The 12,577-nt window shown below is 36.2% G+C and overlaps 1 protein-coding gene across 2 annotated transcripts; it reads left to right on the top strand.

Moving 5' to 3' along the window:
• On the top strand, window positions 4,105-10,739 carry LOC109228863 (epidermal growth factor receptor substrate 15-like). 2 transcript variants are annotated; one of them, XM_019394101.1, is made up of 5 exons: window positions 4,108-4,391; window positions 5,061-5,202; window positions 5,287-5,388; window positions 10,222-10,295; window positions 10,387-10,739. In XM_019394101.1, the coding sequence occupies exons 1-5, from the start codon at window positions 4,214-4,216 to the stop codon at window positions 10,485-10,487; spliced, it is 597 nt and encodes a 198-aa protein (XP_019249646.1). In that variant the 5' UTR covers window positions 4,108-4,213; the 3' UTR covers window positions 10,488-10,739. The 2 variants fall into 2 exon arrangements, with proteins under 2 accessions (XP_019249653.1, XP_019249646.1); XM_019394108.1 differs by lacking the exons at window positions 10,222-10,295; window positions 10,387-10,739 and adding an exon at window positions 5,697-6,027 and having other exon boundaries at window positions 4,105-4,391.

Raw genomic sequence — 12,577 nt, 5'->3', positions numbered from 1 at the left:
AAATGCAAAGCTTTATGAAATTCACATTGATTTGATACAATTGCTTGGTGATTAACATTCAGAGATCTTATGAAGTTTCATAGTTTATGAAAGTTGTCAATTGTTAAAATTCGTATAAATTGGTATAATTTGACAGTTTTATAACAAAAAATCAATTGTACCAAATTTATATGAAATTTGTTAGTGTTATCAAATTTATTGTTTTTGACGATCGTTGTCAATTCAACATTATCTATTACCTCTGTCTCACCATTCCCGCCACAAATGTGAAGAAAATAAAGCTATTGATAGAAGAAAAGGAAATAGGAGAGGAGAGTTGATGGAAGAGGGAGAGGGAGAGATGATGGTAGAAGAAGAGTGAAGGAGGCGGCAAAAGAAGATTGAGAGAAGAGATGAAAGAAAAAAGGAAAAATGTGTAACTAAATCCCTTAATTGAAGACACTAATACAATAAGAACTCTCTATAACAACATCCTTATACAACAGTCATTCACTATATGTTACGACCCAAAAACAACCGTCGTAATGGCGCCTATCGTGGAACTAGGCTAGCCTCAACTCAACAATCCAACACCAACAACAGTAAGTTTGAAAATATTAACGGAAGCATTTAACGATTAAAGAAAACTGTTTGAAACATAAGGAATTCCCAAGGTGATACAATTTAGCCTAAAACTAGGGTGTCACAGAGCATGAGCGTCTAGGTCAAAAAATACAGTCTACAACAGTGTCTAAAGATATAAATAGAAAATACGACAAAAATAAGGAAAGGAGAGTCAAGGCTCGCGAACGCCATGCAGCTACCTCGATAATCTCCGAACTCTAGAACCTCGATCAGCAAACGCTGCTACGACCGGTATCGCCTGGATCTGCACACGAGGTGCAGGGGGTAACGTGACTACACCAACTCAGTAAGTAACAAGTCCAAACTTTGGACTGAAAGGTAGTGACGAACTCAACCGATACAGATAAGAACAGATATAACTGTGCAGAATCGTAGGCATGCTTTCAGTTTAACAGGCAGTTCAAAACAGTAATGTAGAACAGATACGAATAGTGTAAAGAATATATCTTTGCTACCTCTACATGCCAATGCACATGATGTATGGAATGTACCATGCTATCAGCCTCATGTGCTCACACTCTCAAATACTCAACCACTCGGTAATGTATATGGCTCATACGGCCCAGGGAAGATCCATCCCGGAATATATACACATCACTGACAACAGTCACTAGTACCGAGGAAGGCCAATCCAGCCCTGTGGAGTAAATCCATCTCCAGGAATCAATGCTTCGGACAAGATCCATGTCCAGGGAAGATCCATCCCTCAATAATATCAACTGCACTCACTGGGGGTGTGTTATAGACTTCGGAATGGCTCCTGCAGCCCAAACGCTATCAAAATCATCAATATAACCACTGCGCGCGTGCAGACCTATCCCATAACTGTCACTCATAACCATGCTCTCGGCCTCACTCAGTCATTAACCTCTCCAGTCTCACCACGGGCTCACAGTTTCATGAAACAACTCGGAACAATCATATGATAAATCAATAAATAACTAAGACTGAGATATGATATAAAAATGCATGATCATGACTGAGTATGGAATATTAGATGGAAACTAGTGAGATGGCAGCAAGAAACGATCGCTAAGGAGCCAAATATTACCGGCACAAGCCTAAACATCATATCTAACATGATTTACAGCTCAACTACTTTATCACATGGTGAAAACATGAATATCAACAGGATAGAGTCACTAAACGGTGCCATGGAGTCACCCGGGCCACAATTCTCACGGTGCACGCCCGTCACTTGGCATGTGCGTCACCTCACTACTAATCACATAACACGTAGTTCGAGGTTTCGGACCCTCGGAACCAAGTTTGGAAGTGTTACTTACCTCAAACCAAGCAAAAATCCTATCCCGCGATGCTCTTGCCTCTCAAATTGGCCTCCAAATGTCCCGAATCTAGCCACAAGCAATACAATACGGTCAATATAGGCTAAAGGAACCAATTCCACAAGAAAATACCAAATTATAGCCGAAAATCCGAAATTGGCTCAAACCCGGCCCCCGGCCCCACGTCTCGAAATTCGACAAAAGTCACAAAACCCGAAATTCCATTCACTCACGAGTCTAACCATACTAAATTTATCAAAATCCGACCTCATTTGGTCATTCAAATCCCCAAAATTCACTCTCCAATTCTCAAGCCCTAAATCCCCAAATTTCTAGCTCAAATCCCTAATTAGATGATGAATAAAGCCATGGATTCACGAAATTTATACCATTATGGGTTAGAATTACTTACCCCATTGAAAATTAAAAATGGAGAACAAAACCTCGAGCTGGGGTTTTCTGCTAGCTAAAACCGCACCTGCGGAACCGCATGTGCGAACAGGGCTCCGGTTCTACGAAAATTCATTAAAAGGCTGGCTCCGCTCCTGCGATCACCTGACCACATTTGCGGCCATCGCAGATGCGGTCTGGCCGCAGATGCAGGGCCAAGCCGCACCTGTGATCCAACTGCGCACCTGCACCTCACAATCCGCTTCTGCAACCTCGCACCTGCGGTTCCCACTTCGCAGGTGCGGAAAACCCAGCAACAGCTTCAGCTGCATTTTTCCAACTCCAAACACTCCGATAACTACCCGAAATCACCCCAAGGCCCTCGGAACCACAACCAAACATACCAACAGATCCTATAACATCATACGAACTTATTCAAACCTTCGAATCACTCAAAACAACATCATAACGCCAAGTTACACTCGGATTCAAGCCTAAGAACTTCTAAACTTCCGAATTTCACAAACGATGCCGAAAACTACCAAACCACGTCCGAATGACCTCAAAATTTGCACACAAGTCAGAAATGACACCACGAACCTACTCCAACTTCTGGAAATTCAATCCGACCCCGACATCAAATTTCCACTACCGGCCAAAATCGCCAAAATTCTAACTTCCGCCAAATCAAGCCTAATTCTAACACGGACCTCCAAATCACATTCCAAGCGGGCTCCTATGCCCAAAATCACTTAACGGAGCTAACAGAACCATCAAAGTTCAAATCCGAGGTCGTTTACCCATAAGTCAACATCCGGTCAACTTTTCCAACTTAAGCTTTCAAATAAGAGACTATGTGTCTCAATTCACTCCGAAACCACTCCGGACCCGAACCAACTAACCAGTATATCATAATATAGCTGTAGAACACAAAAGAAGCAGGAAATAGGAGAACGAGGCTATAACTCTCGATACGACGGCTGGGTCGTTACACTATAAGAGCCAAGTTTCCTTAGAACCTATTTTTTAAGTTATATTTTACCTCTCTATAACAACTTTTTACACGTAACAGCAACATCCATGTTTATAGCAGAACGCTCTTTGTAAAATTACCTCTCTATAACAACCATATAGAATCTTTAGGGTTACTAATAATAATTCTAAAATTATGCACACAATCTTTTATGTTGCACAAAGTTTCTATTTTGCATAAGACATAAGATTTGAAGATTTGCACATGATATCTTTACCATTGGACAAATGCCAAAAAATATTTAGATAGAAGATTTAACTGTTAAGCTCTTAGATTGGTGAAAGCTATTGGGTATCTTTTTGCTGAAAATTTGGATACGAATCTTCGCCAATTCAAGCATTATATCGCTAATAAGAGAACGAAATCTACGAAAAAGCTACAATTACAAAGTTCTTCCATTAATCTTGAATTTTTTTTCGAAGTAGCTTTAAATGTGTGCCTTAGAGTTTAAATCTTTATCATTTAGTTATGAACTTATTAATAATATATTAACTTTCTTCAATATTTAACCAGTGACATATGCATATCTTTTGAGATTTTAAATTTAAATAATTTTTTATCTTTTATATATAATATTAGAGAAGGAAAAATAATTGATATTTGGATAATTTTTTATTTATAATAGTGAAAAAATATTTTTACGCGAAATGTTGTTATAGATGTAAGTAACAAACAAAGTTATTATAGAGAAGGTTGACTCCTTTTTAAGTACTATATTATTTGTAGAAAAAACTCTAGGTAAATAGCAAACTTTAGAATAAATAAGTTTAAAAAATTGTAGTATCCCATAAAAATTTGAGTATCTTCGAGTGTAAATGCTCCCCATCCCCTCAAAAACCAAGAAAAAAGAAAGAACAAGCCCTAAACTTTGGTCTCAACAATGGTGGATGGGTCGAGAGACGTGGATGTGGAGAAGCTAATCTCCTTCAGCAAAGATCTCGTTCAGTTCTTGAAGGACGACAAAGATGTCGGCTTCTTGAAACAGTGTTTGGAGCAATCTAATGCCGTTCAATTACAGTGCCTTTCTGAATATCAAACCCTTCAGACTTCCATTCAAGGTATGCTTCGCAAATAGTAAAAATCCTTTCTTTCTCAAAGATTGTCCAATAGGGTTTTCCTATAAACTGTGTGAAAAAGGAGGGGGAAAAAGATTTTGTACATGTTACTTGTAGATAGTTCTGTTTACATGGAATTGAGAAGCCATTTTCTGTTTTCTTTTGTACTGGAGTATCAGGTCAAAATTGATTCTCTCAAAGCATCGTAATTTCTGGATGTTTCTGTTAATGACATTTTGGGGATTGTGGAGTCTGTCTTTGTATTTTATACCCTTATATGACTACTTGTTTGGTAACTCACTCTTCTGGTCATTAAGTGAAGTCCTGTTTTCTTGTACTGCTCTTCATGCCAACCCTTTTGGAAAATTTTTAGTGTAAATTTGGTGGCATTACCTATTTGTTCCTGATAGTTTTGTGATACTCTTCTACATTTGGTATGATTTCTTCCTAAGCTGAAGTCCTTCTAAGCCAATATCTTATGAGCAGAGGTCCAGCATGTTTATATCTATATATACTTAGGTTAAGCTGAAGTCCTTTGGATCGTGTTGCTATGGTATTTAGTGGCTTAGCCAAGCATTAGCTTATGATTTTGACCGGAAATAACTGGATTTATTCTGGATTTCTTGATTTGAAACTATTATATAATTAATTTAATTCATTACATATGCTCAGATTATGAGGCAAAGATAAATATGTGCAAGCAGAGAATAGCAGAAGCACAATCTGAAGCTGCTGGAGATGCTGAAATAGATACAATGCAGAAAGAGTTAGAACAGAAGCTTCAGAGAGAACAGCTGCTAAGGGAAGAACTTAGATAAGTATATCGAAAAATCATGTCTTCATATTTCTCAGATAGTTTGATGTTATGATTACTGATTAGCACCTTTTGCTTTAACACAGTTATAACCGATGAGATCGATGATTTAGATCATCAAAGAGCCTCTATTGAGGAGCAAATGCAGTCGCTCGAGAAGCTTGAGCGAGATCAACTTCGAGCAGAGTAAGTAATCAGAACCTTTTATTAGTAGTTTAATATGTTTATAATTATATCAGCCATTTACTCCGAACATACTGCTATAATGTTCTGTTGAAACAATCCCATCTTGACATTTATATGTCGACTGGGTAAACTTTTGCAGCTTTATGCTATCAAATAATGTGAAGAGTTTGTAATGGGTCTAGGATGTTAACATCATATTTTGCCAACTTGGTTCTGTATCTTAACTTGGTACAAGTTGTTGAATGCATCTGCCAAATGCCAATCATTGTTAAAGTAGACGTAGTCCATTGACTCTCCATATGGTGCAGATCAAGTAGAGATGGCAACATGGCGGGGTGGTGCGTGCGGGTTAAGAGTGTTTTCTAAAAAGTTTTAAAGCGGATCTGGGCAGGTTGCAGGTTCTTTGTGAATGAAGAACTACTGGGCATACAAATATTGATGAATATAACAACTTTTTCCCTCTCAGTTTCCACGCTATCACTTCTACCAACCCGAGATCTGAATACTTCCCAAATTTTTGTTTCTACTTTTCTAGCTTGTAACTGAAATCTCTAATTCTTTGGCCTCATCTCGAGTCTTTGACTCTCTTACCCAGTAGGTGGTGAAGTTGGACTTTAGACGTTAGTATGACTTGCAATTCTTTTCCACTTCTTTACCTGGTTTTCTTGATATTTTATCATTTCTCTAGATATTCTATCATTTTTGCTATAATTTATCATTTTAACTAGGAAGGGGAGCCTTGGCGTAACTGGTAAAGTTGCTGTCATGTGACCAGGAGGTCACAAGTTCAAGCCATGGAAACAGCCTCTTGCAGAAATGCAGGGTAAGGCTGCGTACAATAGACCTTTGAGGTCCGGCCCTTCCCCGGACCCCGCGCATAGCGGGAGCTTAGTGCACCGGGCTGCCCTATCATTTTAACTAGACTTCAGAATTCAGGCTTTTCTATGTATTGTTTTTACAACTTTTATTTTCCATGTTTCCTTCTATTATCTGGTTTTCTTGTTAAGTATGCTGCATTAATATACTGAGGAGGAGATAGACCACCAAAGACTAGAAATCAGATGCATTTTTGTCACGACGTTTTTTCACTGTATCTTTGTTTAATTTCAAAATCACATTTAATGATTTAATTAAAGAACTGAGAAATATTGTTTTTGGAATTGTGTTATTCTGGCTTAAACATCCAGATTTTTGAATATCCTTTGGTTTCTTTAATTAAAAGTAGAAGAATCAATTTCGGACCTAAATTAAAAGTCTGGCACTCAACACTTGTAAACTGAATCATGAATGTCAAATTATAATAGAGCGAGTGTTGTTTTTGGAATTTTTACAAGATTGATGCAAAACCTTTAGATAATCGAGGGTATTTCTGAGGCCAAAGAAGGATTGTAAGTACAGGTTTTTAATTGAAATATGTAAATTACAAACTAGAGAAAGAGAAAGAAAAGAAAATTATGCGAGGCGTGTGGAAAACATAAAAAAAGGCTATGCAGGGCGGCATGTTAAATTTTATTCGAGTTGAGTCTTAACCCGCCCCGCTTTGTTTGCCATCGCCAATATTAAGTAATACCACCGTACACTTTTGGATGTCTATTTGTAACTATTCGTCACTGTTTTTGACTTCTTTTTTTTTCTCGTCTTAATTTGGTTTTTCTTGTCACTTGTCACTTTTTTTTATTTTATTTTATTGTTTTTGTCTCTTTAATTTTTTTTCTTTCTAATAAATTCTGCATTCTTTTAGTTTCTTTTTTTGTAATTTTTTTCTTTTTTATTCTTTTTTTTGTTCTTTCTAATAACAATCCCTCACTTTTTATTTTTATTTTTTTGCTTGTCTTAATTTTTTATTTTTTTTGGTGTATTTTTTCTGTTCTTTATAGTAAACTATCTTCGTCCAAAATAATTATTACTTTGTTTTTGTTCTTTCCTGATAAATAAGCGAGTCCTAATATTTATATTGGGACACTTTCTATACAATCACTAATCGATTATGATTTTCAAGAGTTATTGTGTTACTCTTTTTGATTCTTTTGTTTTTTTATTTAATATTTTATAGATGACCTTTTTTTTCAATTTCTGAGAAATTTTAGGCTTTTTTAAAACAAAGAATTTGTCACTCTTTTCTCGTTTTTTGTTCTTTCTAGTTAATTCGGTAATCCTAATATTTGGTGCACTATGCTAATTATAGTATACGAATGAGTAGTATACCAAGAATATTGAGAATGCAATCATTCTACAGTAATCATGGTATACCAATGTATAGTATACCAAGAATGTTGTGATACCATTTAACATACCAGTAATATCATGGCATATTAATGTGTTGTATACCAAGAATATTGGTATACCATTTGACATACTCAAACAAAGTATACCTTGATTCAAAACTAATCATGGTAAACCGTTGTATTCTATACCAAAGATAGTTGGTATACCATTTGACAAACTCAAACAAAGTACCATGATAATTAGTCATGGTATACCAATATGTAGTATACCAAGAATATGGGAAATAACATTTAAGATAAACAAAGTATTAACATAATTAACTGTTGGTAAACCATACAGTATACCATGATTCAACAGTAATCGTGGTATAATACATAGTATACCAAGAATAATGAGAATATTTAGCCTAAAAAAAGTTTATCATAATTCAAGAGTAATCATGATATAATACATAGTATATTAAAAATATTGTGAATACCATTTAACAACAGTAATCATTGTATGCAATGATTTAGTGATCACGCTATACTTTACAGTATAGTAAGAAATATTATGAATGCCAATTAACATACTAGTTGTAATAATATACCATGATTCATCAGTAATCGTGGTATGCTATACAGTATACTAAGAATTTTGTAATGTCATTTAACATACTACTAATTACAGTATATCATATACATTGCTAACTTAGGGAAAGAAATGTGGTAGCTCCATTATAAAAAGTGTGATGACAGTAGTTCAATTGCAGATGTAATACATTCATCTTGGGACGTTTGAGACTTTAAGCATTCTTCAACTGCAGTACGTTCATTTGCAATTTAAAATGGTGACATAAATACATAAAGAAAATTGAGTTGCCAATTTTCAATTTGATAAGTTGAACCGTAGTGAAGAATAAAGGTTGAAGATCATAATCCCCTATATTGGCTGCTATAAAACCAACCCAAAGATTAATACAATTTGCATACCCAATTGCAGATCCTTTTAAGAGCTTCCTGCACCATAAGATGATAAAAAATCGTCAAGAAGCTACTTCTACCAAATCCTAGCTTCTACTGAAGCTAAACTTTTCCTACTTAGTTAATAAAAGCCATGGCACAATTTAACTTGCCTTTTTCTTAGTATACAAACCACACTGCAATATCTTGGAAAGTTGGCGAAACAGATGCAGTGACTTTTGCCAGTGTTTGAAAATCTAGGCAGCACATGTCAACCAAGGAATTTCCTAGGAACTGCAAATATTTGTTATTAATAATTTCTGTAGCTCTGGACTGGGCAAGATAAGCCACGAAAGCTCAGTCATGAAGTCCTAGCAGAGGTTGAATTTGAAGGGGAAGGGATCTGGGTATACTAAATTGGTAAAAAGATGATTGACTGTTCTCCAATTTTGTCCCCTTTTTTCGACACCCCAAATGATGTTTTTTTATAAAAATTCAATCTTGGATTAAAAGTGTAAAATTTATAGATGATTGGTATGAAAGGAGTATATGGAGAAGGCTTTTTCTCTTATACCAAGAAGATTATTTTCTATAAAAATTAAACCTTGGAATAAAAGAGTGAACTTTATAGATGAATGGTATGAAAGGAAAAAGATGAAGAAGGCTTTTTCTCTTATACACAGAAGAGAAATCTTATATAAAGATTCAGTCTTGATCTCCGAAGGAGTGACTACCTTAGTTATAGCTGAATGATATGAAGTAGAGGGGGAATAAAGGGGTGGGTGTCGCAGTAGAGGAAATTTTGCACACTGAGAAGAAGTGGAGGAGAAAACTTAGTCGCGGAGGGAAGGGATCTGGGTATACGAAAGAAGAAATTTGGGGGCACCGATGGTCATTTTAGGTTTTAGTGGCAGAGGTTGTCATAAAGTCCTAGCAGTGAGGTATTAAAGTCCTTCTCCCTATAAAATATCCCTTATGTTTGCCTAAGCGTACAGTTTTCGTCTTACCTTTAACTGGGTTTGTGAAACTAACGGAAAAGGCTAAAAGAAAGTTAAATTTAATGGGAATTTCGTTTTACACATCTTCAACATTGAGATGCCTGTCTTCTTCCCCTTCTCTGCCAAACTTCTTCCATTCTACCCAAAATTCCTAGAAACCAAAATCCCTAGAAACATAACCCTAATTAGTGAATGATCGAATCCACTTCAAACAGGAACCTATCTACTCCTAGAAGCATTGGAATTGGAAAGTTGCAGGTAAATGCACTTCATCGCCACTTTATCAAAATCTGTTTTTTCTCAATAGAATCGGCCTCTGCTGCAGCTCAACGTTAGGAAATTATCTGAGGATTGATCTTATTAGACTTGCATTAATTTTTCCATCTGTGGTTTACACCTCATAGACACACAGCCTCTTGTACAATACCCATCCTGTTGCAAGGATATATGTGTTTGTATAAATGGAGTCCATTTCGTTTTTTCTTCTCTTTTGTTTCTTTAAATTAAATTTTATAAAGTAGTACTCTCAACTGATTGATATTTGGTAATTTGTTAAAAATATCTTTCCTTGTCTCTCTCTAGCTGCTATTATCTATACTTTGTTCTTTTCACAGCTTTAAGAGCTTCCTTATGGTAAGAGTAACTTTTTTCGTCCTTGTATCTTGTAGGATGAAGTTATCATTGTATGCCTCTGTTACAAGTATCATTCCAGACTTGTATGATGAATCAAAAATATCAGGCCGTATCCTACTTTGCTTGCTAAGCTAACATTTCTTATTTGTCGAGATTTTATGTCATTCAGCAGAAATTGCGTTCACCTTGACCCATCCTAGATATTGTGGAAAGAGATAACAAGGTGCTTGAATATTTTGAACTGGATCCATCGGAGCTAACTGCCTTTGACATTAGTAACAGCATCTGGAAGATGATATAGTTGTAATTAAGTACCTTCACCGTTTGTCTTTATTGGAATTGCATTAAGAGGTTTCTTTTCCATGTCAATGTAAGTTACCTTCTTTTTAACCAGTTATTTTTAACGGATAATTTTAGATACCCCTCCTTAGGTTTCATTTCGTAATACCCACTTCTCTTGTGGTTTACAAATACCTCACTTAGTTTGAATTTTCTTGCAACTATCCTTGCTCTTATCAAGTTCCATATGTAACAAACTGGCAGTGTTTGGAAACCCAAGTGTTATTCCTACTATTAGTATTAGTGATGTAATGCCACCATAGTTGTTATTAATAATATTATCCACTTCTCCAAAAAAAAAAAAAAAAGAAAATCCATTACAACAGACTGAGCACAACTCCTTAAGCTTAATTAGTCAAAGTTGAATTCCTATAAGGAGTAGAAATGCTCCTCGAGTTTTCTGCTGCTAAGTTCCTAGTAGCATTAGGAGTTGTATTATTCTCCAAATTTGCATTTTCTACCAATTGGCTTGGTACTTCCTGGCAAGATGTATTAATTTGGCCCAAAGGCAATTTTCAGAAGATCGTATTCAATTTTGGGCCAAATATAAGTGATTTTTCAAGTATATATTCACATCTTTGGATTGCAACAAAATTCGTTGAGAATGATATGCTAACAGATTTATCGTCATCTTGACTCTAACTGTGCTTGGTTTTAAGCAACTCTTGTGTGGCTTGCATTTAAATTTCAAGGTTCTTGAACAAGCAAGAAAAAGAGAATGGTTTCTCTCCTGCCAAAGGCCGGGGAGACGAAGAATATCCATGGCGTTTTCACTTTTCAGGCAACCATGAAACACCTGGGAGGGGGAGAGACGGCTTCTTGTTTCACTTTTATTTTAAACAAAAAAGGGAGTTGTTTTTTCCAGCTACCCTGATAGACAGTCAAAAAGAGCTCGAACGACCAACTTAAGCTACCTGATCCTAGGGGGCCTGAAACGTTCAAAGCACAGGTGCAGGAGCAATCGATCAATTGTGTCTCAATCCCAAACTAGCCGGAGTCAACTCTTTCTTTTTTAATGATCGAGAAATTCCCGAGGGCCAATGGTCCAGGAGTTGAAACTCCGTTTGGAACTAGCTGTGGTAGACTCTGTAAACCTTTTATATATGTTCTGCACTATTGCATAAATTTTAAGTTTTATAAAACTCAGGTTCTCAAAATTCCACGTGCAAATCTCTAACTAGACCAAAAAGATTCTTGCCAAACACCGAACCAAATGTAAGTGCGACTACATCAATTACAAGAAGCAATCTCAAAGGAGAACACAAATAAGGCACCTCAGGAGTCAGGATAAAAGCCAAATATGGCCATTAGAGCTCTTCATAATGGTAGCAGTTAATCTTAATAAAATATTTTACAATCCAATTAATGGTTGCAAGAACATAAAGACATGGAAGAAAAGACTGTTCCATCATAGTCCCCCATACTACCAAATACAGTGAGGATCAAATATGTAATGACTTAACACAAGAACATCAAGGGGTTTCACATTTACAAGGCACCACACGCGTCAAATTATAACACCCAATGTAACGACTAATCAACAACAACAACAACAATGTAACGACCCGATAAGTCGTTTTGAGTATTAGCTCCCCTATTTGTGTTTCGGATCCTCTGGTAGCTTTATTAGATAATTTATAACTTGTGTGCATAGACCGTACCGATTTCCGGAAAGTTTATATGTGAAATTTTAAAGAAAATATGATTGAAAATGACTAGAGTTGACCACGATTAACATTTTTGGTAAACGACCTCGGATCGTGTTTGATGATTCTGGTAGGTTCGTATGATGATTTGGACTTGTTCACATATTTAGTTGGGGTCCTGGGTGACCCGAGACTGTTTCGGCGCATTATGTGAAAAGTTGAAAGATTGAGTTTTAATGATCGATTCTTGATTTTAGATGTTATTTTGATGATTTGAGCTTGCTAGCAAATTTGTATATGTTATTTTATCTAGATTCGAGCCGTCCGAAGGTTGTTTCACACGGGAAGGGCTTCTTAACGTATTGATTTATCTTTTTTGAGGTATGTATCTTGCCTAACTTGGGGG

The sequence above is a fragment of the Nicotiana attenuata genome, chromosome 1, assembly GCF_001879085.1.
Source record: "Nicotiana attenuata strain UT chromosome 1, NIATTr2, whole genome shotgun sequence".
Taxonomy (NCBI): domain Eukaryota; kingdom Viridiplantae; phylum Streptophyta; class Magnoliopsida; order Solanales; family Solanaceae; genus Nicotiana; species Nicotiana attenuata.
Note: the sequence above shows the minus strand (reverse complement) of the source record. Positions and strands in the feature narration are given on the sequence as shown.

Bases quoted from the DNA above. Each gene is read 5' to 3' on its own strand.
- LOC109228863 (XM_019394101.1), top strand. From the start codon at position 4,214: ATGGTGGATGGGTCGAGAGACGTGGATGTGGAGAAGCTAATCTCCTTC. The intron at 4,392-5,060 runs GTATGCTTCGCA...ACATATGCTCAG, and splicing joins CCTTCAGACTTCCATTCAAG to ATTATGAGGCAAAGATAAAT. The intron at 5,203-5,286 runs ATAAGTATATCG...TTGCTTTAACAC, and splicing joins CTGCTAAGGGAAGAACTTAG to AGTTATAACCGATGAGATCG.